This window comes from Pseudorasbora parva, chromosome 2 (genome assembly GCF_024679245.1).
Source record: "Pseudorasbora parva isolate DD20220531a chromosome 2, ASM2467924v1, whole genome shotgun sequence".
In the NCBI taxonomy this organism is placed as follows: Eukaryota; Metazoa; Chordata; class Actinopteri; order Cypriniformes; family Gobionidae; genus Pseudorasbora; species Pseudorasbora parva.
The window spans coordinates 1924805-1951470 of NC_090173.1; the positions used below are offsets into that span (position 1 = coordinate 1924805).

A 26666-nucleotide genomic window follows, 5' to 3' on the forward strand; every position below is an offset into this window, starting at 1 on the left:
AGAAGAGCATTAGACTACTCACCACTATCACATCAATGTGTGAATGAAAATAATGATCACTCTCACACACACACACACACACACACACACACAGCATCCGTCCATCTTTAGAGAGTGATCATCTGGTCTCTGACACACACGTTTAGCTCCGGTGTGTGTCACGTGCTCTTTCACAGATCGATCAGAGGTTTAGTTTGTGTTTGTCTGGTTGATCAGACTGATACTCATGCTCAAATAACTCTAACTAGACTAATAACAGCACTTATTAAGTCCTAAGTGACCATAAACAGTGGAGAAAGTAGACGCGTGTGTATATCCGTGTATTGGATCCGTGCATTCATGCTTAAAGTGACAGCAGCCTAATATCCCTGCTCATGTCAATCAAACACGACAATGAAACATCACACACTGAACTCTGACTGGAAGTTTCATATTTCATACAGTGAAGTGCTATGGTTATTCATTTCTCAACCTTATTATCATTATGTTATTACCGACAGTCGACTTGTCTTTTAAGAATTAGTAAGGCTAGTATTTTTGGTGTCATTAGGACATATAAATCATTAGGATATTAAGATCATGTTCCATGAAGAGATTTAGTAAATGTCCTACCGCACATATACCATAAATGTATTATTAGTAGTAATATGCAATGCTAAGGACTACATTTGGACAACTTTAAAAGAGATTTTCTCAATATTTAGATTTTTTTACACCCTCAGATTTTTTTAAATATTGTCCTATCCTAACAAACCACACATCAGTGGATCAGATTATTTATTTCAAAACTGTTTCTTATTTCAGCAGAGGATGTATAAATCCCAACAATAATAAAAACCTGACCCTTATGATTAGTTTTGTGTTTTTTAACAATATTTGAAATGTTAGGCTGGTAAATAAAAACATTAACACTATAACCCTAATGACAACAACAACACAAGCACTAATACTAAACACACCAAAAGCAACGCTAGTAATAACACGACAGCAGCACTGAGGTAAATAAACACACACACACAGGGTTATAAACACACACACACACACACGGTTATAAACACAGGACATCCTCCTCATCCTCTCATCGCTCACCGTCGATGTCTCCCAGTGTGAACTCATCCCCCAGTTCGGATAAGCTCGGGTCCATCGTGTCCATAAACTCGGTGGCGTCCATCCTCGCACGGCTCCGGTCGCGGTGTAACGCTACCGGTGTACCGGTGTCCCGTGTGTGTCTCTCTCGGTTTATTCTCCCTCCTCAAAACTCAAAACATCCACAGACTCCGGGCGAGCTTTTACCGACCAGACGCCGCCATCTTGCGCCTCGGCATTGACGTCATTCACAAACAAGCGCTTGTCAATGACGCGCTCCTGTGATTGGCTCGCGCTCGGCGATGGCCGTCGTAAGATCGGGCGCTGTCGGCCAATCAGATCGCCCTCTCGAGCGTGGCCTGATTGTACGTCGATGAGCAGAGGCGCTATAGTCATTTGCATTGGACCCTCCCCCCTCAGATTAAACCACGCCCACTCCGCTCTAAGTGAATGAAGATCGTCATGAATATGCAATGAGCAGGAAGCGGGTTGGCTAGAGGTCATATGAATATGTAAATAAAACGGGAAAATTAGCGTCATCTTCACATAAACTCATTTCACCTCCAGAGAGACCGTTGCAAAAATACCGCAAAAGATAAATATTATAGTATAATAGTATTTATACTCTTAAAAAGTGACATTGTGAAATAGTGCGTGTAATGTCAGTTGACATTATGTTTTATGATCAGCTGTCGTAAGATTAGAAATGCTTATGAAACATCGCTTTAAAGCTGTTTAGATATGTTTATATGTCATCTTGATAACACACAATACGAACAATAAAAGAACAGGGGGAAGATCGTTTTTATCGCTATAGTCTGATGTCCTTTGTAGTCATAAATCAGTAAAACATTACCTTGAAATTACATCAACAGTTTTCTAAAACATCACCCCAAAACATCAGGTAAAATATAATGAGTGGCTTAATAAATCATTGTTAATAAGAGGGAAAAGCACGACACATGTTAATTATGAACAGTTATCTCTTTAACTGAGGAAAAACAAGCACGATAAATAAAGACATGAGTATCACACATGGTTATTTGTGTTCGGCTGCTTCAGGAAACACACACACAGTGTTCAGTCTGATCTCACTAAACCAACACACACACAGTTCAATCTCACTAAACCCACCCACACACACACACACACACCTCAACCACAGCACTGCAAACATGCTCTTCTTACTCAGTCATTTGGTCTTGTTTCTAGTTTAAAATCTAACAATTCTTAAATCAAGATGCATTTACTATATAAGTAAAATGACATGAGGTATTTTTTCTTGTTTTGTTGAAAATAAAATCAAAATAAAGTTTAAAACAGGCTAAATTAGTTGCCAATGGGGTGAGAAAAATAATCTTGTTTTTGATTGAAATCTTGTGTCCGTCCCAATCATAAATAAGATTATTTTTTTCTCACCCCATTGGCAACTAATTTAGCCTGTTTTAAGCAAAAACTCTCTTCATTTTGATATTTTTTTCCCCAGAAAACAAGAAAAAATATCTTTCACTTATCTAGCAAAAGCATCTTGATTTAAGAATATTAAGATATTTGGACTGGAAACAAGAAGAAAAGAAAAAACTAAATAATAAGAGCATTTTTGGGCAGTGTGACTGGTCAGACGCAGCTCAGCCTCACTAAAATGTGCTCGACACAAAGCATGTTTCTCATGAATGAGTCGTTGAAATTACATCAGTAGTTTTCCAAATTTCACCCCAAAACATAAATTAAAATATAACGATTGGCTTAATAAAACACCGTTAATGAAGAGGGAAAAGCACATGACACGTGTTAAATGAACAGTTATGTCTTTAACTGATGAAGATAAATAAAGACATGAGTCGCACACGTGTTCACGCGTTTATTTGTGTTCGGCTGCTTCAGGAAACACACACACACAGTGTTCAGTCTGATCTCACTAAACCAACACACACACACACACACACACACACACACACACACACACACACACACACACACACACACACACACACACACAGCCTCACTAAAAGGTGCTCGATACAAATGATTATGATTCTCATTTATGATCGGATAACTGATACTGAACGCAGGTTTATATCAAAGTAAAAACTAATCATAAAATGACAATGTTATGAAATCTGGTCTAAGAATGCATGTCAAAGCAAGCGCTGTAAGAATAAATGGCCACACTGCAAAAAAATGCTTCCAAATATAGAACCATTCTTACATTAAGAAGCATTTACTAGACAAGCAAAAAATGTTGTCTTGTTTTGGGAAAAATTGAAGAGTTTTGCTTAAAATAGACTAAATATTCTGCCAGTGGAGTAAGAAAAATGATCTTAATTCAAACAGAAATCACGGTTACAGGGCTCTCAAGTTTTGAGTTCAGTTCAGAGAGATTTTGGCCGTGGGTTTGGCTGGGTACGGGGGTCTGATATGAAAAAGTTTTTTTTCTAAGGTCAATTTTTCATTTCACCACAGCTCTTCCACATTGAATAGCTTCTCATCCTTGCACGACTTTTAAAGTTAATTTACATTTTCTTAAACCTTAATCTGTGCTCTAAAAACTGGCATATTGCATGACTGTGTGTCATGTAAGGCAGTCGTAAAATATGGAGAATGTCCAAGGTGGTCAGCGGGGTACAGTTGAGACGCAGTGTATCAATTGTACCCCGCACTAGAATCCTATTGCAGCACATGCAATTTAGTTGCACGATTAAATTATTTTCTTATAGTATTTTTGTCTTATTTCAAGTCCAAACATAAAAAAACATTAAATAAATAAAAAATAAAGTAAGAAGTATTTACTAGACTAGTAAAAATCAGTCTTGTTTTGGGATTTAATTATTTTTTTCCTATAGTTTTTTGCTTAAAATAAGCAAAATAATCTTCCAATGGCAAGTGGCAATTTATTATTGATAAATAATCAAATAAAATACTGAATGGAAATAAAAATAAATGTTGAATTCTCATTTTAAAGGTATTTTACAAATTCAATGAATGGGTTGGGCAGTTTTACAGCATTACGGATGGGTGTCTCAACTGTACTCGGGTACTGTTCCAACTGTACCCAACATGGGAACAGTTGGAACGAAAAGGCTTATTGTGTTTATAAGCTAATTGTGGCAAATATGACCTACTTATGGATGTTAAGAATTATTAATATTTTAGTAGACAAGTAAAGGAAATGTCAAATGAAAAAAACACTTATTTTCAGACCTCAGTTTTGGTGTGGTAACTGAAAAAGCAAAAAGTGTACCATCTGGTCTACCCTACACTCAAAATAACAACAAAGGCTGTGGATTCAGGGGACGGAGCACCCAACTCCAAACAGTCTTTATTTCAAATATGTATTTTGTTTATTAAAAGCAAAGTTTTTAATTTCAAAAGCATTTCTGAATTCAGTTAAAATAACAAAATGTAAAAAAAATGTTTTTTTGCCACCATGCAAAATTTAATTAATTCTTGAATAACACCTATGTCTCCTTTCCATTAAAAATAATGGCTAGTGCGGTGATGTGGCATAATTTTTGGAATTGCTTGAACATGTTAAACACATCTAATTATTTCTGTAATACATTTTAATTTGAATTATGCAACTTATATAAAGTATTACAATATACAATTTATGTTTAAATTTTATGTTAAAACTAGTGTAGGAAATATCAAATGTAAATTATATTATTCAATTTGAATTATTATTTTGCTCCAAATGTTGCACACATGGTATGGAAAATGTAAATGTACATTTTGAAATGCATTGCCATTTTACATATTGCATTGCAAATTTTATATCGCTACACTTCAGCTTCCATAAATAGGGGCGAGCACGAATATATTTGATCTGTAATTAATGTTCGAAAAATAAAAATAATATTGAAATTTTACTATATTGCTTCGCAGTTATAACTAAATCCACTGGGTGGTGCTGTGGAACAGGTTAATAACTCGACTGTATTTAATCACTAATGTCGTCTGCCTCGTGAATTACTTAGATGAAAAATGATCTTACAAAATGGAGTTACTTTTAATAAATTAATTAATGAAAGTAAGTTAAAAAAAATCTCATCCAAACACCAGTCGATGAGGACAGCTGCCCATCACCGCATTCACGAGTGCAGAAGAGCACAGATGTTCACTGAGAGAGAGCACAATAACGTACATGATAGCAAAATGCATTTCATGCAAATCATGATTGAGACAAGGCTTCCTTTAAGTTTTGTTGAGGGAATAAGAACAGAAAACACAAAGTGCTGTCAGAAACTTAACTTAACACCGTTATCTTTGTGTCTCTGCGTCTGTTGGGGCTTCTAGTTGCCAACTAACGGTACTTCAGCGAGCATTTGATTCAATGAGCGAGGCCGTGGCGTGAATCACAGAATGTGACGTTGGAATCAGAACGTAAACGTTATTGGGTGGAGGGAATATCTATATCTTACCCAGATACAGCAAATCTATTTTATGATTGGCTGTTCGGTCTCTATTTTTATTAGATCAACTGGTGCGTGGCAGGGCCGTCAGACCTCTATGAGGAACTCGCTTGATTCCTCTAATAGCGCGCGTTACCCTGGCGATTTCTCCGCGTGAGAAATACATGGTGTGGCGTGTGAGCGTGTGAACGGGTTGAAATGCGTGTGTCTCACGCCCAATGCGTGAGACTTGAGAGCTCTGCGGTTATTTCGCTTACCCCATTGGCAGATTATTCTCACTTCATTTTGAGTTACTTTTCCCCAAAACAAGACAAAAACTTGTCTAGTAATTGCTTCTTAATGTAAGAATGTTTCGATTTATCTGGACTTAAAACATAAAAAAATACTAAAGAAGAGCATTTTTTGCCGTGTGACTGGTCGAACACAGCTCAGCCTCACTAAAATGTGCTCGCTCTGTTTCTCATGAACGAGAACTGAACGCAGATTTATATTGATCGGTAAAAACGAGTCATAAAACGTAAAGTCTGAAATCTGAGAGTGCGTGTGCAAGCAAGCGCTGTAAGAAGTAATGTCCACCGATCCTTCACTTGTTCCAGTAGATCTCGTAGGAGTTGCGCTCCGTGTAGGCGTTGTCCTCGGCTCCATTTGCTGACCGAACTCTCTCCTTCACCACTTTAATGGCCACTCCTCCGGCCAGTGCGATTCCCGCCGCCGCTCGTCCGATCTCGGAGAGGATGCGTGCGGCCGTTCCAGAGCAGGAGGACACTGCGCTCGTCTGCGCTGCATTAGCAACACCGGCACTGATGGCTCCGCCCTCTAGCCCCGCCCCCACAGCCCCACCCACTCCTGTAGCCACACCCACCACTGCACTCGTCTGCGCTGCATTAGCAACACCGGCACTGATGGCTCCGCCCTCTAGCCCCGCCCCCACAGCTCCACCCACTCCTGTAGCCACACCCACCACTGCACTCGTCTGCGCTGCATTAGCAACACCGGCACTGATGGCTCCGCCCTCTAGCCCCGCCCCCACAGCCCCGCCCACTCCTGTAGCCACACCCACCACTGCACTCGTCTGCGCTGCATTAGCAACACCGGCACTGATGGCTCCACCCTCTAGCGCCGCACCCATCGCTGACCCCGCCCCCACAGCTCCGCCTGCTTCTGTAGCCACACCCACCACTGTGCTAGTCTGCGCTGCATTAGCAACCCCAGCACTGATGGCTCCACCCTCTAGTGCTGCCCCCATCGCTGACCCCACCCCCATAGCTCCGCCCACTCCTACAGCCACACCCACTACTACAGCACCCATCACTCCGACCTGCTGCATGGCTTCCAGCGCGGCCTCCCGCGGTCCAGCGGCCTCAGCTCCAGCTAGCGCTCCCACCGACCCTCCTAACACGCCTCCGGTCGCCGCTCCCAGAGCCACCACTGTCTTCCCGGTCGCGGCCACAACCATGGCTCCAACTACGCCTGCGGAGGCTCCGCCCATCACTGAGGCTCCGCCCATCACTGAGGCTCCGGCCGCCATGGCCAGGGGCGCCGCGGCTCCAAAAGCGGCCCCGACCGCCATACCAGTGGCTCCGGCTGCCAACAGCACCTTCAAGCGCTCCAGAACCTTCTCGGAGAGCGCGGCTTCGGTTCGCACGCGGCTCAGAGCGGAGCGCAGCATATGACGTCTGCTGAAGGCCATCCCACTTCCTGCCCGACCCCGCCACACTGCAACACAGAACACTCGCTATAAACTCCATTACTCCACCTCATTAGCCACGTTTACACACGCTTTTGATGCTTAAAAAAAAAACATTTCTCGAAATGACTTTTATGAACTTTTTAAATTTTATGATTTTATTGGCAAAACTTTATTTAAACTTTTCTGAAAATAGTTGAAAATTGAGTTTATTTTCAACAATTTAATTAGAAATGTAACAAGATTTTCTCAAAACAACTTTTCTCCATAAAATTTAATGATTTTATTCACATTTTATTCAGACTTTTTTCTCAAAAATGTACGTGTTTTTCTCGAAACTACGTTTTTTTAAAACACGACTTTATTCTCAAAATGTAATCATTTTTCTTCACATTTTATTTAGACTTTTTTTCTCAAAACTACGTTTGTTTTTCTAGACACAACTTTATTCTCGAAATTAAATGATTTTATTTACATTTTATTTAGACTTTTTTCTCAAAACTTTACGTTTTTCACGAAACACGGCTTTAGTCTCAATTTTTTTGATTTTATTCACATTTTATTTTGACTTTTTTGTCAAAACTACGTTTTTTTTAAACATTACTTTACTCTCGAAATGTAATGATTTCCTTCACAAAATTTTATTTAGACTTTATTCTCAAAATGTAAATAGTTTTATCTCGAAACACTGAACTTTTTTCACGAAATTTAGTTTTTTTTTCAAAATGACTATTCTCGAAATGTAATGATTTTATTCACATTTTATACTGCAGAAGAGCATTTTTTGCAGTGTATTTAGACTTTATTCTCAAAATTAAACAATTTTTAATGAAAATGTAATATTACTTTATTTTCAACAATTTAATTAGAAATTTAACAAGTTTTTCTCGAAACACGACTTTATTCTCTAAATTTAATGATTTAATTCACAACACTTTATTTAGACTTTTTTCTCAAAATCTAACAAGTTATTCTCAAAACGACTTTATTCTCGAAAAGTAATGATTGTATCATTTATCGGTCTGTCTGTAATATAAATGATCTTGATTTAAGACTATTTCTATATTTATCCTATAAAATAGAATCACTACTTCTTTTTCTAATTTTACGAGTTTTTCTAGTTTGTCTCGAAACACATTGACTTTTTGTCACAAAATGTTATGATTTTATTCCCAAAATTTTATGATTTTATTCCCAAAATTTTATGATTTTATTCCCAATTTTTTTTTAGACTTTATTCTCACAATTTAATGACTTTATTTGCATTTTATTTCGACGTTTTTCTCAAAATGTTACGTTATTCTCAAAATGATTTTGTTCTTGAATGATTGTATAATTTATCTGTCTGTGATATAAATATATATTGATTTCTAAATTTAATGATTTTATTCACAATATTTTATTTAGACTTTTTTACGAAACGACTTTATTTTCAAAATTAAATAACTTTTTTTAATTTAATGATTTTATTCACAACATTTGTCTGTGATATAAATGTATCTTGACTTGAGAATGTGTTATATATTTATCGTGTAAAATAGAGAATTACTTCTTGCAGTGCGGCGCTGCTGCTCGTCCCGAATAGCGCGTTCGGCCTGCAGGAACACGTGGTTGGTGTAACACGCTCCGCCGGCGCTCTGCACAGTCTTCTGCACCGTCTCCAGCAGGTGGCGCACCTGCGCGCGGTTCTCCGGCGCTCTGTTGTTGAAGACGCAGTAGCGTCCGCCGCAGCGCCGCAGCAGGGCCATCAGTGGCTCCGGCGCAGCCCTCAGGAAACTCTCCATCCCGCTCTCCTCCAGCTCGTCTCCGCGCGTGAACAGCACCACCGTGTGGCGGAGCGCCGCCTCGCCGAACACGCGCCGCATCTCCGCCACGCCCCGGTCCTCGTCCTCCGTGAAGCGGCCCAGAGGGAGCACCAGCAGGAACGCATGCGGCCCCGGGGCCGTCAGCGCCACACACTTGGCGATCTCGTTGTAAACGTGGCCCTCGTCGAAACGAGTGTCGCCGAATCCTGGCATATCCACGACCAGAACCCTCTTCATCCCGCAGCACTCCTCGCCCTCACGCAGATCCGTGCTAGCGCACTCACACACGCGCGTCACCGAACTCGCCCGCAACGCAGACAGGAAGTGACGTCGCCCTAAGATGGTGTTTCCTGTGGCGCTCTTGCCTGAGCCCGTACGGCCAATCAGAACGAGTCTTAGCTCCGCCCTCTCCTCCTCAGATCCCGACTGATCTGGAATCAGAACCACGATCCACATTTACTGACAAGATCCACTTTCATCATCTAATACGTCATATATTATTACAATGTAACGAAATACACAATTCAACACAAAACATGTGTCTCACCAGAACATGAAAATTATGACCCAATTTATTCAACCAAATGTACAAATAAAATTAATTAATGAGGTCTTATTTAATTCTATAAACTATAATCCTGATCTGCCAGCATTGTCTCTCTCTGATAAATTAAAATAAGCTGATAACATCACTGTTTACTCCAGAACGACTGTACAGCCAAATCTAATTCTGCTGCAGTATTGTCCTGTTTAACACTGAAGCTGCTCTGACACAATCGGCGTTTCAAAATAAAGTTTTTGATTGATTAATTGATGAGGGTTAAAATGAGAACATCATTTAAATATATGAATAATGACTTTTTTTATATAAATAAATGTAAAATGTATTTAAATGCAGTGTTTTGATTTTGGCTGAATGTAGACTATATATGACAGTACACATTATAGTTCTTTCAAAACGCCTGGACATTTTTGAAAACTTTAACTTTATTGACAAGTTGCAGTTTAATAATCTTATGACAACTGAAAAATAATGAATAGTACTAATAATAAACATCATCAGTTTGATAAATCAAAAAAGAGGGTTAAAATGAGAAAAATGTTGATTTGTTAAAGTCTAATAGCCCATGAAACAGAAAATAACCACCAGATCAGTATCGGAAAGTTAGCGTGTGGCTATTTTATGTATCAAATGTACTTTTAACGGTTTTAACGAACTCGGTTATAACAAAATGTGTGCCAGAACGTTTTCTAGGGTTGCTTTATTGACTTGTTTTTTCATATTCATGAACTCATGTTATCAGAGACATGAAGCAAACATAGGAACACATGTAAACATGTAAACACACACACACACACACACACACACACACAGTGTATCTGTTTAGACGCGATTAAACACACACTCCGTTAGCGACACACAAAATCAGTCTGGCGTCCGTGATGTCGTGTTTACACACCTGAGAAAGCGTTTCCAGACATGATGCGCGCGCCACATTCACACTGACGGACTTTCTGACGGACTCTCAGCGCTTCTGCTGGCTCTGCTGTCCTTTAGTTCAGAGACGCGTTCTGCGCAGGCGCGGAAGATCAAACGTCATCAGTCAGAGCGCGGGAGCGGAGGATTGGCGCCACCGGCCGGCACTGAGAGGAACTTCCACAGGTTTATAAAGCGTCAGAAACGGACCGACCGATGGAGGTGGACAGTTACTCATCTGACCATCGTTCCCCTGGAACACATGACTAGGTTTTGGAGCTGTTTGCACTGTTAATAAAGGGAGCTAAAGAGCAGAATTCTGGAATATTTGTTTCATTGTGATCTGCACTGAATTCTAAGAGTTCTTGAAATGTGGTTTGACACGAAAATTATTCACATAAATAAGATGGAAGAGAAATTTAAGAAGATTTTAAAAGCAATTATCAGGTCGTGAATGCGGTTGTAAAAAACAAACAAACAAACAAACAAAAATTTATTCGACAATGATAAAAGCAATACTGTACTACTGATGTATGAATCCGCATCTAAATCACAATTAGGACAATTATTGAGAATTCAGTCAAGCATTAGGACTAAAGTCCTTCTTAACGTAAGAATTAATCTTAGGCCACGCCCATTACCTGAGCACGGGAGGATGACGTATTAAAAACGAAAGTGAAAGGAGATCGAGAACAGCAGCTCGACACCTGGTGAGCTTACATATCCTGCGACGAGTTTTGTGCAAATGTGTTGATTTAGTGATAATATAAGTAACGAAGTTTTATATATTGATGGTAAACAAACTTATAGTTGGTGTGTGTTGTTGTTTAAGGGAGTGTTTTCCTGCGCTGTGAATCTGCGTTCGGTAAAGATGGCGACGGGGTCTGACACTCCTCCTGGTAAGAGACTCCCTTCAGGATTTAGTGATCGTAGAGAGACCGGGGAGGGTTGATACACACGGGGTTAGATGTAACTGTACGTTTGACAGGTCAGAAAAGAGCTGTGCTAACACAAACAATATCATACATCTTTTTGAGCTCACAGAAGAAATTGCATGTTTGCGTGCTCAAATTTGTGTAATTTTTTCATCAAGATTATGTTTTGTTCCAGAACCCCTGTACTGAAACGGTTCAGTACGAATACCCGTTAACTTGAAACCCACATGCTAAAAGAGTCAGCTAAGTTATTGCTGTAGGTGGAGATAGATTTAACAGTTTATTAAAAATGTTACAACCAACCCCAACCAGCCACAGCGATTTCTGTCATGTTGGGCCATAAAAGTTATACATTGGCAATATATTATATTTACGGTCATACTTAGGGCTGGGCTGATAAACAATATCATAAATCGCTGTAAAAATCATGTCGATAACAATGATAAGCTTTGTCCTTAATTCATGGGATCCAGGCTTTAAAGCCATTTTGTTGAATTATCCTTTAATTATCCTAAATACAAGTAGTAAGAGAGTAGTAACAGCAACATTTGTGGTCAAATACACACGTGAAAATGCCCAAAATTTGAAAGAAAGAAATATTTTACATTTATTGTGATATTATCGATAAATATTAAATATTGATATCGACTGATATGAAACGATGATTTGACATGATTTTATTAAGATAATTTTTTGGCCATATCCCTCAGCCCTAGTCATACTGCATATTATCTGTCTCTTTCAGAGATCATCACTGGTCCAGATGATCCAGCGATCCGTATTCTGCTGATGGGCAGGAAGGGTTCTGGGAAAAGCTCATCTGGAAACACTATACTGGGAGAAAGAACGTTTAACGTTAATAAGAAGAAGAAGCATGAAGCTGAAGTGTGTGAGGAAGTAACTCAGATCGGACAGAAGCAGGTGTGTGTGATTGATTGTCCAGATCTACTGGTTTCAGATCTGAATAAAGAGAAGCTGGAGGAACTGAAAGATCAGCTGGTGTCTAGATGTTCAGCAGGACTCAGTGCGGTTCTGCTCACCGTTCCTCTAGAGAAACCTGTGGAAAATGAGGAAGAGATCCTGGATTATATCAAGTGTTTATTTGGTCCTGCAGTTCAGAAGTACATCATGATTCTGTTCACACGTAAAGATGAACTGGAGGAACTGGATGAGACCATTGAGGAATATCTACAAAACAATGATCATGAGGATCTCCAGCGACTGGTGACAGAATGTGGAGGAAAGTATTACTGTTTCAATAACAAGAAAGAATCAGACGGTCAGAAACGAGAGCTACTGCAGAAGATTGAAGGAATGATGATGGAGAACGGTGGGAAATATATCATGGAACAGATGAAGAGGAGTGACAGCAAGGACATTGTAATCAATTGTAAGTTGTTCTGTTGGTGTAATTATTTCAGTAATAGGTGGTAGATTATGATCACCAGGGGCGTATTACAGAAATCTTCTATCTTAGGTCTTATCTTAAGATATGATAAGTTCATTTAGGATTTTTCACAATTTCGTATTACAGAAGCAAATCTTGACTTGATTTAGGATTCTTATCCTATCTTACAACATCTCATCTTATCTGTAGTTAGGAAATCTTAAACAGCTCAATCGAGTTTGGTCATCAACTCTCAGGTCTGTTACCAAGCAAACAACAACTGGCAAACTGCTTCTGAGGTAAACCTAAAATCAAAAAGGAGAAACAACGGCGTGCTTTTATTTCCAGTGCGGAAGGAATTTATATTTTGATAAGCTCCGTTGAAAAGTTAAAGCCCGTTTCATAAATAGCCTCTTAAAAAAAAGACAAGAAAACGTTCGATATTCTCAAATCTAGGCACTCTCTTTATATAGTTGCATATGACATTGGTATGTCCACATTTCTTACTTTAATAGCATTTGAACGGAATGACGGTATCAAAACCAACTGTAAAGTGTTCATCTAGGTGTGAGCTATGATGCACACCTTTTACATAGTCCACTCAAACGCTATTAAAATAAGAAATGTGTAGTATGTCGTATGTAACTTTACAGACGGCCCTTAAATTTGTGAATACGTCCAGCGGTAGGCTAATGCTCTGTGACGGCTCGGTAATGTTGGTCGCAATTTGTCAACTTACTGTGTCGTGGGAGCCTGTATAGTATTTAACGTTACAAGCATTTTATCATGAAAGCACATCGCTAGATGGGTCTTCCAAATGTATCTCCACCATCAAAACATCGCTGCTCTTCATATTATATCATTAATAAATGTAACGCTCTCTCGAAAAAGGATTTGTGTACCGTGATTTTTACCACTAGATTTCTAAAAGGTTTGAGGTTAGGACACCAGTGGGGTTGTCCTAAAGTTAAGACAGCTTTTATGATTTTTTGTCGAGTTAGGATGCTTCTGTAATACCCGTTTCCTCTCCATAGTTAAGATAGGATTATGCATTTAGGAAATGTCCATCTTTATTAGCCTTTGTCCTAAATTCGGTCCTAACTGAAATTGCCATTGTTACCAAACAGATAAGATAGGATTCTAAAGTTAAAGGGCCGGTGAAATGCTGTTTCCTGCATACTGAGCTTTCCACTGTTAAAGACTTGGATTCCCATCCTAAACACAGACAAAGTTTCAAACACTAATGTTGGACGTTTGATGGAGTATTTCTGTGTCAAAAATACTCCTTCCGGTTTCTCAAGTTTCGGCGAGTTTTTTTCGAGTATGGGTCGGCTTGACGTTAATAGAGCGGAAGGTCCTTGTATGGGCCGTACGGGCTCTTCTCCCGGTAGGGTGCGCACGTGCGTGACTAGAGCGAGAGAGGAAACGCACGCCCATACACACTCTCAGCTGCAGATCCAGTCGTCCGTGAACACTTCTGCCGTTATAGTCCGCGCCGCGCTCCACTTTATTCCTATGGGTGACGTCGAGCGACTTCAACGCTTCAGCACAGCATTCTGGGAAGGCAGCGCTGCATTTGAACCGATTTAAACGCAGAAATGACGGGAAGCTTCACAACATCGCTTCCATCGCGGCGCAAAGTGGATCTCCACGGTCACTGCTGTCAGGACTTCACCAAATCATACCAAAGAAGTGTGTTTCTGACGGAGCGGTCCCAGCGATAAAGGTTCGGTCCTGCTTTGGAAGCAGCCGGTGAGTTAAACTGCTTCAGATGTCTGTGCTGTTGGCTATCGTCGCGTGAGTAAACATCAGTAAACGACACGATCGCGTGCTTCGTCATTCAAATGCGCTAACGGACTCCATTGCTGTTCTCTGTATAACGTTACACTAGTCTGACGTGCAAAACCGTTTTGCTTGCTACTGCTAAGGTTTAGTCGCATACAATAGTCCATAAACCGAATCATGTCCTCATAAACTGCGAGTAAACACACACATGTTGACAGGCCACTAAATACAGTCCATACCACAGAGACGGACGTCCTGCTGTTGCTGTTTCTCCTGTTCAGTTTATTTCAGCCTCCGGATTTGATTGTGGATCATATATCTATTAGCTGAGATCGATAGCGATGGGCTTCTCCACGCTTGAGGACGTCACCGCTTTGCGCTCGTCATTCTTTAGCTCCGCCCACTCAATACGCCTCATCATTCTTTAGCTCCGCCCACTCAATACGCCTCGTCATTCTTTAGCTCCGCCCACACGATACGCCTCCAGGCGCTCGGTTTTTTCCGGAAAGACTCGGTACAGCCCATATTTCTTTTATAAATATAATAAAACTAAAGACTTTTCGGAGATATGAAGGATGCAATACTACTCTATAGGTACTCAAGATTGACATGAGATTGACTGAAACTGAGTGTTTCACCGCCCCCCCCCCCTTAAGATCTTTCTGTAACACGCCCCCTGTTCTTCAGATGTAAAGCAGTGATATTTGTTGTGCTGAAATTAGTTAAGAGCGTCTGCAAATGCCTTACATGTGCTGAGGAATTCAAAAATCACTGATACGACTGATTTGTGTTTTCTGTTGTCTTGCAGTTTCAGGAGAAAGTTCAGCAGCTGAAGATCCGGATGAACATCAGATTCCCGAGAAGAAAGATGTCCGGCTGGTTCTGCTGGGAAAAACTGGATCTGGGAAAAGTGCAGCAGGGAACACCATCATCGGCAGAAATGTGTTTGAATCCTCCGTCAGCTCAAAGTCTCAGACAAAACAGTGCAAGTCAGAAACTACAGTGAGGATGGGTAAAGAGATCTCAGTGATCGACACGCCTGGACTTTATGATAATGTACTCAATAAAGAGGAGGTTAAGAATGAAATAGTAAAATGCATAACATACGCCTCTCCTGGACCGCACGCTTTTATTATCGTGATTAAAGTGGGTCGATTCACTGAGGAGGAGAAAAGCACAGTAAATCAGCTCAAAGACGTGTTTGGAGAAGAGATAGAAAAATACACCATTATCCTCTTCACCCATAAAGATCAGCTACAGAAGAAAAAGAAAACCATTGAGGAGTTTCTACAGGATTGTGATCCAGATCTTAGAAAACTTGTAGAGAGTTGTGGAAACCGGTTCTTCTGTCTGGATAATGAGTCTGCCAGTTCCCCTCAGTTCAGAGATCTGATCAGTAAAATAGAGAAGATGGTGGAGGAGAATGGAGGACACTTCACCAATGAGATGTTTGAGGGAACAGAGAAACACATTCAGGAGATCCAGAAGCAGAAATTGCATGAGAAAGTGGAGCAGCTCAAACAGAGGAAAAAAGGGAGCATTTTATCAGAATGGCAGGAAATGTACTGGAGGTTAGCAGAGGAGTCACGACAGGAAGCTGAACTGGTTATGTTTAGTGATAGGTACATAGCATTTATAACTAGTCTCATGGGGAAGGTGGTGACCAGTGAGGAGAGAGAGAGTGCCATAAAGGAGGCTGAGAGCATGGGAATCAGTAGTGGAGAGGCTGTTCGACTGGCAATCAGAGCCACACAGAAACTAGTAAATCAGAAGATGTGTGTAATTCAGTGAGAGGATCATTAATTATTAAACACAAACCCAAAGTGTTGCTCCTCATTATCATCAGTATGTAGAAAATAACTATGAAATGGACTCTTACAACAATGAATGTTAAAGCTTAAATTTGAAATTCATTGTGAACATCATCCACAAGATGGATCAACAGTGAGAATGCAAATAGATGATAAAACTTTTAATAGCAATCCGATTAAAGCTCACAATACAGGGCAAAAAGAAAATCTGGTTAATTCCGCAAATCTGTGAAGTATACTGTTGGTTACAGGAAAGACGATTTGTGCTTGCACGAACTCCTTAGAGTTGTGAAATACTTAGGAGATTGATTTATAAGGGAAAACACATTTCATTTATTAGCTGAAGGACATGTAGCATAACCAAATTTCCAACATATTGCTAAAGAATGTAATGTTTTAATCAAGCTCAGAGTATGAACTAAAACAAGCTGTGTATGAAGAGCAAAGCTAAACCTTAGACCAAGAAAGATGGGACTAAAGTGTTAAACCGGAAACATGATTCCCAGGGCAAGAGCTGGGTCATACAGAAAATATAAATAACGACATCGTTTAAAACAATATATTCTGGTAAGATCTTATTAAATATGCTGTTGAATAGAGCTTACCAAGTAAAGCCATTGCCTGCTTGCATTAAAAGGTAACAATTAAATAGAAACGGTTGATTTTGTGTCCGCTTGATAAACCAACAGGCATATCTATGTCTGACAAAAAACAGGCAAATGTATTTCTTCTTTCTAAAAGAATACATATCTGATGAATATGTGTAAAAGAATGTAAAGTACTTTTTAAGTTGATTAATAATAATCAAAAGGGATAAGTGTAGTGAATATTAATTTCGCTTTATGCAGAATGTATTTACTTTATATTACCGGTGTTATGACCCCTGGCTCAAGGGAAGCAACAAAAACAAGGGACACACGCAAACCAAATCTTAAAGCTCAAAAAATAGGTAAAACAAACAAAACATAAGCAAAATCCAAAACCAAACAAAGTCCAAAACCAAAGATACTCAAATCCCAAATCCCACTCTTTCTAAAGGAGCGTCTGAAGCACTGGTCACAGGTGTATCCAATAGACTGCTAATTTGTGGAAACAGGTGCCAAACAGCGATGCTCAAGACGGACTGCAGAGGGCGTCCGCTGAACACAGCAAAGACTTTCCAACTAAAATACACAGGAAAGCCCAATCAGAGAACGAAGGCACTGCAATATTGTGGTCTTGCATGTACTCAATTTCTCTCTTCATTACTTCTTGTTTCTCAAGTGCAACACGATAAAAACGCTGTTTAACAGGCTTCGCATCGCCCACATCAATGTCATGTTCCACCCAATTCAGTACAAGACGGCGTGTCACCGAATAATTCAGGAAAACTATGCAACAGATCACATAACTCCTGGCATCTTACAGGAGATAAATGACGGAGAGTAAACTTTAAGTTCTGCAATGACTGAATTATTTAATCGACCACAGAAAACACTGTCATCGGGCGAAATGGTCTCGACTATAGATCGAGAAGTAATGGTACGCAGTGGATATGCCGCAGGAAAGCGTGTGTTCAAACACATCACCGTGAACAAATAAGTTCTACCTGTCTTCGAACGAGGAAGTGGCCCTACACAATCGACAATAAGATGTTCAAAAGGGTCACCAGTGGCTGCAATTGGTTTCAACGGAGCAGGTTTCAATACCTGGTTTGGCTTACTTGTTAATTGGCAGGTTTTACACGTCTTAATATAAGCAGAAATGTCTCGTTTTAAGTGTGGCCAAAAAAGATATCGCAACAAATGATCGTAAGTCTTACGCACTCCCTGATGACCTGATTGATCATGTGCAATTTGGATCATCATTTGTCGATACCTAGTTGGAACAACTACTTGAAACATAGGATCCCCAACGAAATCCTTGTGAGGAATCCGTTTGCATGACTACAGACACTTGATCTTAGTGGAACATTACTGTGTATGTGTATCTCAAATGTCAGACAAAATAAGCTGAAATTGTGTTTGCCATAAGAAGTGTTAAAAGTCTACTAGACAGCCTGCTGTTTCTTTGAATAGAATTAGAGATGGGTCTTGTATTCTTATATGGTACATATCTTCAGTTTATTCATCATAACAGGAAGACAGCAGGTTGAGGGGTGAGATGTGTATAAGACAGACTGCACTGAGTGAGCCTGTCCTTCTCTGCAGAAACTTTGTCTGTGTGTGAATGGCCTTCTTGCGAGAATAAAATGCTTCAAAGACAAGTGGGTTTGGTTTTCATTACAATCTCAGCACTAAAGAGTTACAATTTCCACAACAGTCCCATTGCATATACTCAGGCCTGGTTCTACCGTGTTAAGCACCCTCAAACTCAAGCTAGAGCCTCCTATTGTAATAATATATTAGCAAAAAAGATTTGGCAAACGTTTCTGTTCATATCTGTGTCTGCGCTCTGGAGAACGACAAATGTATCGATATTTACAATGTGCAGCGGTGAGCAATGCAGCCAATCACAGACAAAGTTGTTGATCTCTTGAACGCAATAGCCAATCAGAGGTGTTTAAATTAGTTAGAATCCACTCGCCAGAGCTCAGTCTTGAATTATGCAGTATCGCGAAACTTCTCACTAACAAAGCGTACACACAATGTAAGTATGAGATTTATTGTGCATTGTTGATAGCTTCATTTATTATAATAGATCTTTGTGAGATCTCGATGACCTTACAGTGTTTTATTGATGGCTCTCTGTTAAAGGGGTACTTCAGCGCTGGGAAGATGAATCTGTATTTAAACTGGGTCATCAATGCAGTAGAAATGTGAAATTATTTTTGAATTTGGTGTCTTCTAGACTGAGAAAAGACAGAAAATGTATTTTTGTCCCATGGGGATGAAAGACTACAATTCCCAGAATGCTTCGCTGCCCTGTGAGGCCATTCCCAAAGCCACCAACTTCATTACTGTGACTGAGTTAGAGAAGACACTACAATTAAAAACTGAACGTGTCTGTTCAATATAATGAGTGATTCACCGCGCGAGTCTCACAGTCCTGAGCACTAACTGCACGAGTGATGAGAGCTGAGGTAATCGCGACTACATTCGCGGCATACATTCACACAGGAGTTCAGACTGGCACGCGTTTCAGTTCATGCCTTTGCAAGCTTAACTTTCATAGAAATGAATTTGAGAAGTAAAAAGACCTTCATTGCTCACCATAGCTCCGTTCAAATGATCCTGTCTGCAATCTGAGCTCTCCCTGCAAGCTGAGTGTAATCTCCATCCCCCAATGCTGGATTCAAAACATGCGGAAATAGCTCCCTCTGCTGGCTGTAGTCTTTAGCCTCTGGGCAAACATTCCTCCTATGATGCAAAAATCGTCATTTTGCATCATAGGAGGAATTTTTCCAGAAATAAAATGCATAAATCTCTTGTCTCAGGGAGATATGAGGGGGGAAAGCACAATAATTTGAATATTCTCCAGGGTTTCTACTGATACAAAGCCATATGCTAATCGCTGAAGTAACCCTTTAAGTCTCTCACCAGATTTAACATTAGAAACGAAAAGGAGACAAATATCTACTTGGTCCTGGGCCACAAAATACAGCTAAATTCTATTTATACTAATATTTGGAGTCCTGGGTTCAGGGTCTCACACCACGCACCAAATAATAATAAAAATAAATGTGTCTAATGTGTTTGCACTTGTATGAGTTTATTAGTTTACAGCACAAACTTAATAATAAGAAAAATAAAGTTTATGAGTAAATACCGTAAAAAGATTAGATAAAGAAAAATGAAATTAATTAATGAATGAATGAAACTAAAATCAATTTACTGAACAGTAACTTTTCTTTCTGAAAGTCTTTTCTTCTTTCACTTAGCTTCTGGTTCAATATGCACTTAGTTCTTAGTTTGCACAAATCACGAGAATATCATTTTCCCCCTTTCAAATTGAACAGCAGGTATTTTGTTCAACAATGACAATCAAAAGAAACAAAAATATATATACAAATACAAAAACAACCACACAAAAAAAATTGTACAGCAGTTCTGAATGGAATATGAGTGGATGTGTCTCAGTTCAGTTTGTGTGGATATGTGCATGCCTACAGTAATTGCAGGAATGGAGAAAGAAACTTTGCCTCCTTAAAGCGTAGTCCTCCTTAAAGCCAGCGAGGCTCTCTCACTGTGCAAATCCGACCCCATTCCCGAACGCTGAGACAGTCCAACCACTAATGCAATAAAACAGTTCAGACACCGATTTAGGAAAATATTGACAAAGATGGATAAGATTAATGATAGATAGCATGTAACTAAAATGCATGTAACCTTAATAACGTTTTAAACATCCAACATTATTTCATAACATAAGTGTGCAAACAGGTTTAACAAATATACGAATACAGTGGAAAACACTTTACATGTATCATATTGCACACGTTACACCCGTTTACTGAACAGCATTAACCATCCACATTTCATTATATGAACAAAACATACTTAAACAATATTTATGAAAATATGGAACAATAGTGACTTACCTATTGCAATAAAACAGTTCAGACACCGATTTAGGAAAATATTGATTAAGATGGATAAGATTAATGATAGCCACACATCCCAGCAAACACAGCTACGTTGTGAAGATGTAACCGGACCGGACCATATTCGTTGTAGCAGCGTACCAAATAACGTTCCAGTGACGTAACTTTGTGATTCCCATAATCGTGGCGACGTTTAGTGGTACGTTGGGTTGAGACATGACGATCACTCCATTGCATTACTGAAGAAGAGACAACCCTTAGCCAATTGTCTTCATAAAGATTTATTCTTGCAACAAGAGTCACATTCAGTGTCTGTACCGAGTGTGAAATAAGGAAACACAAGAAGGCCCAAAGCTCTTATACCCCTAAGGGTATAACTTTTGTTATGTTACAGCCTTATTCCAAAATGTATTCAATTCTTAATTTTTTCCCTAAAATTTTACAAACAATATTTTAAAGTCTTTAAAATACAGTAAAAGTCCTGAACAAAAATGGAAATAATAAGTAAATAACTAACTCAAGAAAAGATAAAGATGGAGATATGACTCTGAGATCGAAATGCAACAGGTTTACTAAAGAAATGACAATGTTGATTTCCTCATGCAAGATAAGAGATTACATATTGATATTCACTTAAACAAATGTGAAATTACTGTACTTATGGTCTATTAAGAGATTTTAAGATTACAATAAGCAGATAAGAAACAAAGAAGTTATAATTGAAATAAATCTATACTCACAAAGTATGAATTATTAATCAAAATATAATGCAAATAATCAAAATGATATTTGTAAAATTATTACATTTAAGAGTGTTAGGTTTATAACAAAGTTTGGAAAAAATGATGATGCTTTCAATTTTAATAATATTTGTTCTTATTAGATTACCATACGGTTATTTTAATTTGTCAGCGGCTTATAAAATGATACGAATGGTGGAAAGTGTTAAAAGAGTCGAAATTTCCATCGATCTTAAGTCAGGCAGGGGAACACCCGGGATGGATGGTATTCAAATGTGTATTTAAAGGGCTGATGAATTGAGAAATCAACTTTCCCTTGAGCTTTGGATATATCAAAGGTAATGGTAATATAAGAATATCCGGTAAGTTTCAGAGCTGAAAACGTCCTTGTTAGTCAAAAAAAAGCTTTTATAGACACCAGGCCCAGAAAACAGGAGGAATGGTGCAACACACTTACGTGAGTAAAACGTGTTTTTTATATGTAATAGTATTGCATTGTTATAGATCGTTTTGCTTATGTGTACGTGTCTAACAGAGCATACCTTTAGCACGCTGGACTCAGACACGTTTGGGCCAGGGCTCGCAAAGCTCAACGTCCTGATTCAAAGGCCTATGAATCTTGCAATATTCCTTCCTTGTTATGTGCTATTCTCACCCTCTTGATGTGACATTTGAGGGGCGTGCGATTGTTGGCGAAGGGTTTACGCTTATATCGAACGATCGTGCGGGCCATGTAATACAAAAACAATAGTCCAATCAATCGTGGGTGGATGAGAAATAAATCATTGTGTTTGTTTGATAAAGACGTACTTGAATCAGTCCGGTTCCTCATTTTAACGGCACTAATTGTATTTACGCGCGATTAACACAGCGCACATTTTCTGTTTGATCTGTGGCCCGTAGTTGGAGAAATCAAGATCAGCCATAGACGTAAAGTATGCAGCAGCAAACATTAATAGGGAAAGAAAAGGGTTAACAATAGCATTACTATTCTGAAACAAGTGCAGTTATAGCCTACATAAGCTGCCATATTTTCTGCTTAACTTTTATTAGACTTCAGGTTGAAAGAAAAGTGAGTTTTTTCACTGAGCACATTCTCTGCAGTCCGAGCGGGATACACTGCAGCTCACTCTCGCTCATATCTGAGGTAAATCATTAACACCATCACCGCTTACAGTGCATGTGTTTTATTGAACTAAATACATTACAATCGGCTAAAACGAATACGCAGGTTACTTTTCTGAACAAGAGCGCTCCCAAGTCCATGTTTCTCACACTGTTCACGTGAATCACGGCACAGTTAGGCACAAACACACAAAATACCTTCATTTCAATGGGGAACTTATGACAATATGCGATTAATCACAATTAAATATTTTAATCGATTGACAGCCCTAATTTAAATATATGAATAATATATGAAAATGTATTTTTTCAGTGTTTTTATGGTTGTTTTTTTTTAGTTTCTCTCGAAACACAACCTTATTCTCGAAATGTAATGATTTTATTCACAACATTTTATTTACAATTTTTTCTCTAAATCGAATGATTTTTTTTCACAACATTTTTAGACTTTATTCTCTAAATGTAACGAGTCTTTTCTCGAAACACGACTTTATTCTCAAAATTTAAAGAGTTTATTCTCAACAAAATTTTTTTTTTTTAGTGTTTTTTTGACTGAATGTAGACTATAAATAACAGTATTATAGTTCTTTCAAAACGCCTGAACATTTTTGAAAACATTTACTGACAAGATCCACTTTTATCATCTAATACTTTATTCTCTAAATGTAACAAGTCTTCTCGAAACACAACTTTTTTTTCCAAAATTTAATGAATTTATTCTCAACAAAAATGTATTTTTTCAGTGTTTTTGACTGAATGTAGACTATAAAGTTTTTTTAAACTTTAACTTTATTGACAAGTTGCAGTTTAATAATCCTATGACAACTTAAAAATAATGCATAATTAGTACTAATAATACACATCATCAGTTTGATAAATCAAAAAAGAGGGTTAAAATGAGAAAAATGTTGATTTGTTAAAGTCTAATAGCCCATGAAACAGAAAATAAACACCAGATCAGTATCGTAAAGTTAGCGTGTGGCTATTTTATGTATCAAATGTACTTTTAAAGGGGGGGTGAAACACTCAGTTTCAGTCAATCTCATGTCAATCTTGAGTACCTATAGAGTAGTATTGCATCCTTCATATCTCCGAAAAGTCTTTAGTTTTATTATATTTATAAAAGAAATATAGGCTGTACCGAGTCTTTCCGGAAAAAACGAGCGGCTGGAGGCGTATCATGTGGGCGGAGCTAAAGAATGACGAGGCGTATTGAGTAGGCGGAGCTAAAGAATGACGAGGCGTATTGAGTGGGCGGAGCTAAAGAATGACGAGCACACACAAAGCGGTGACGTCCTCAAGCGTGGAGAAACCCATGGCTATCTCAGCTAATAGATATATGATCCACAATCAGATCCAGGGGCTGAAATAAACTGAACAGGAGAAACAGCAGCAGCAGGACGTCCGTCTCTGTGGTATGGACTGTATTTAGTGGCCTGTCAACATTTGTGTGTGTTTACTCGCAGTTTATGAGGACATGATTCGGTTTATGGACTATTGTATGCGACTAAACCTTAGCAGTAGCAAGCAGAACGGTTTTGCACGTCAGACTAGTGTAACGTTATACAGAGAACAGCAATGGAGTCCGTTAGCGCATTTGAATGATGAAGCACGCGATCGTGCCGTTTACTGATGTTTACTTACACGACGATAGCCGACAGCACAGACATCTGAAGCAGTTTAACTCACCGGCTGCTTCCAAAGCAGGACCGAACCTTTATCGCTGGGACCGCTCCGTCAGAAACACACTTCTTTGGTATGATTTGGTGAAGTCCTGACAGCAGTGACCGTGGAGATCCACTTTGAGACGCGACTGAAGCGATGTTGTGAAGCTTCCCGTCATTTCTTCGTTCAAATCGGTTCAAATGCAGCGCTGCCTTCCCAGAATGCTGTGCTGAAGCGTTGAAGTCGCTCGACGTCACCCATAGGAATAAAGTGGAGCGCGGCGCGGACTATAACGACAGAAGTGTTCACGGACGACTGGATCTGCAGCTGAGAGTGTGTATGGGCGTGCGTTTCCTCTCTCGCTCTAGTCACGCGCACACACACCCTACCGGGAGAAGAGCCCGTACGGCCCATACAAGGACCTTCCGCTCTATTAACGTCAAGCCGACCCATACTCGAAAAAAACTCTCCGAAACTTGTGAGAAACCGGAAGGAGTATTTTTGACACAGAAATACTCCAACAAACGTCCAACATTAGTTTTTGAAACTTTGTCTGTGTTTAGGATGGGAATCCAAGTCTTTAACAGTGGAAAGCTCAGTACGCATGAAACAGCATTTCACCGGCCCTTTAACTAACTCAGTTATAACAAAATGTGTGCCAGAAGGTTTTCTAGGGTGGTTTTATTAACATTTTTTTCATATTCATGAACTCACGTTATCAGAGACATGAAGCAACCATAGGAACACATGTAAACACACACACACACACACACACACACACACACACACACACACACACAGTGTATCTGTTTAGACGCAATTAAACACACACTCCGTTAGCGACACACACAAAATCAGTCTGGCGTCCGTGATGTCGTGTTTACACACCTGAGAAAGCGTTTCCAGACATGATGCGCGCGCCACATTCACACTGACGGACTTTCTGACGGACTCTCGGCGCTTCTGCTGGCTCTGCTGTCCTTTAGTTCAGAGACGCGTTCTGCGCAGGCGCGGAAGATCAAACGTCATCAGTCAGAGCGCGGGAGCGGAGGATTGGCGCCACCGGCCGGCACTGAGAGGAACTTCCACAGGTTTATAAAACGTCAAAAGTTTTTTTTTTTTTTGTTAAATGACAGTTATTCATCTGACTAGGGCTGATAAATATTATGCAATATTTTGTTTCACTGTCATCTGCACTAAATTTCAAATTACGTTAAAACCCACTATGAATATTGAATAAAATAACAACAGATTTTAAACGTGTGAGGTGTGGCACTTAAAGCCATTGTTCAACAATGATAAGAGGCTGAGTGAGCAATATAGACGATGTTATGGTTTATGGATCAGATTAATGTAGTAGAAATGTGAAATTATTTTTGAATTTGGTGCCTTCTAGACTGAGAAAAGATAGAAAATGTATTTTTGTCTCATGGGGATGAAAGACTACAATTCCCAGAATGCTCCGCTGCCCTGTGAGGCCATTCCCAAAGCCACCGCTACTGGATTACTGTGACGGAGTTCAGAAAGTACAATTAAATACTGAACGTGTGTTCAATATAACGATCGAGTTGCCGCGTGAGTCTCATAGCACTAACTCAGATTAGGAGTCAGATTACATTTAACGTCATAAATGAGCTGATGAGCTCTCGTGATGAGCGCTTAGGTAATCGCGACCACATTCGCGGCATACATTCACAACGCGTTTTCAGTTCATGCCTTTGGAAGCTTAACTTTCATAGAAATTAATTTGAGAAGTTAAAACACTTACATTGCTCAGCATACGTTTAAATTAATGCCTGTAGCTGAGCTGAGCTGTGAGTGTGATCTCCATCCCCATGCACGAGTTGAAAACATGAGGAAATGGCTCCCTCTGCTGGATGTAGTCTTTAGCCTCTGGGCAAACATTCCGTCAATTTGTGTCACAAGAGGAATTTTTCCAGAAATAAAATGCATAAATCTCTGGTCTCAGGGTGATATGAGGGGGGAAAGCACGATCATTTGAATATACTCCAGGGTTTCTACTGATACAAAGCCATATGCTAATCGCTGAAGTAACCCTTTAAGTTCAACTGTTTCAAAGTAGCTTCACAGTGTTCACAGGAAGAAAATGCAACAGAGTTTTATTCAGCTCTACAGCCGCTCTGGTGAAAACGGTGATGTCATCAGCTCATTTCAATTATCATATAGTGTCAATGTGGGCTGATCATATATTTTACCAAAAAAGACAAA

At 39.4% G+C, this 26666-nt stretch overlaps 3 protein-coding genes across 7 annotated transcripts in view; 1 reads left to right on the forward strand and 2 right to left on the reverse strand.

Moving 5' to 3' along the window:
* srebf2 (sterol regulatory element binding transcription factor 2) overlaps positions 1–1348 on the reverse strand; it is a 33157-nt gene extending 31809 nt beyond the window's left edge. For 2 of the 3 annotated variants that reach the window (XM_067453879.1, XM_067453871.1), the window contains exon 1: positions 1090–1348. In XM_067453879.1, the coding sequence (XP_067309980.1) occupies positions 1090–1171 (82 nt within the window). In that variant the 5' untranslated portion in view covers positions 1172–1348. The remainder of the gene's footprint in view (positions 1–1089) is intronic. The other variant, XM_067453888.1, reaches the window with a different exon arrangement.
* LOC137090224 (uncharacterized) overlaps positions 1–18691 on the forward strand; it is a 258833-nt gene extending 240142 nt beyond the window's left edge. Inside the window, exons 1-4 of one of the 2 annotated variants that reach the window (XM_067454085.1) lie at positions 11145–11177; positions 11300–11366; positions 12148–12792; positions 15383–18599. In XM_067454085.1, coding sequence (XP_067310186.1) covers positions 11339–11366; positions 12148–12792; positions 15383–16365 — 1656 coding nt within the window. In that variant the 5' untranslated portion in view covers positions 11145–11177; positions 11300–11338 and the 3' untranslated portion in view covers positions 16366–18599. Of the gene's footprint in view, positions 1–11144; positions 11178–11298; positions 11367–12147; positions 12793–15382 lie in introns of those variants that run through there. The other variant, XM_067454077.1, reaches the window with a different exon arrangement.
* LOC137090200 (fibroin heavy chain-like) lies at positions 2935–25514 on the reverse strand. 2 transcript variants are annotated; one of them, XM_067454030.1, is made up of 3 exons: positions 25326–25514; positions 8735–9421; positions 2935–7214 (listed from the first exon to the last, which is right to left on the reverse strand). In XM_067454030.1, the coding sequence occupies exons 1-3, from the start codon at positions 25345–25347 to the stop codon at positions 6082–6084; spliced, it is 1842 nt and encodes a 613-aa protein (XP_067310131.1). In that variant the 5' UTR covers positions 25348–25514; the 3' UTR covers positions 2935–6081. The 2 variants fall into 2 exon arrangements, with proteins under 2 accessions (XP_067310131.1, XP_067310122.1); XM_067454021.1 differs by lacking the exon at positions 25326–25514 and adding an exon at positions 10451–10619.
* Positions 25515–26666: the final 1152 nt, after the last annotated feature.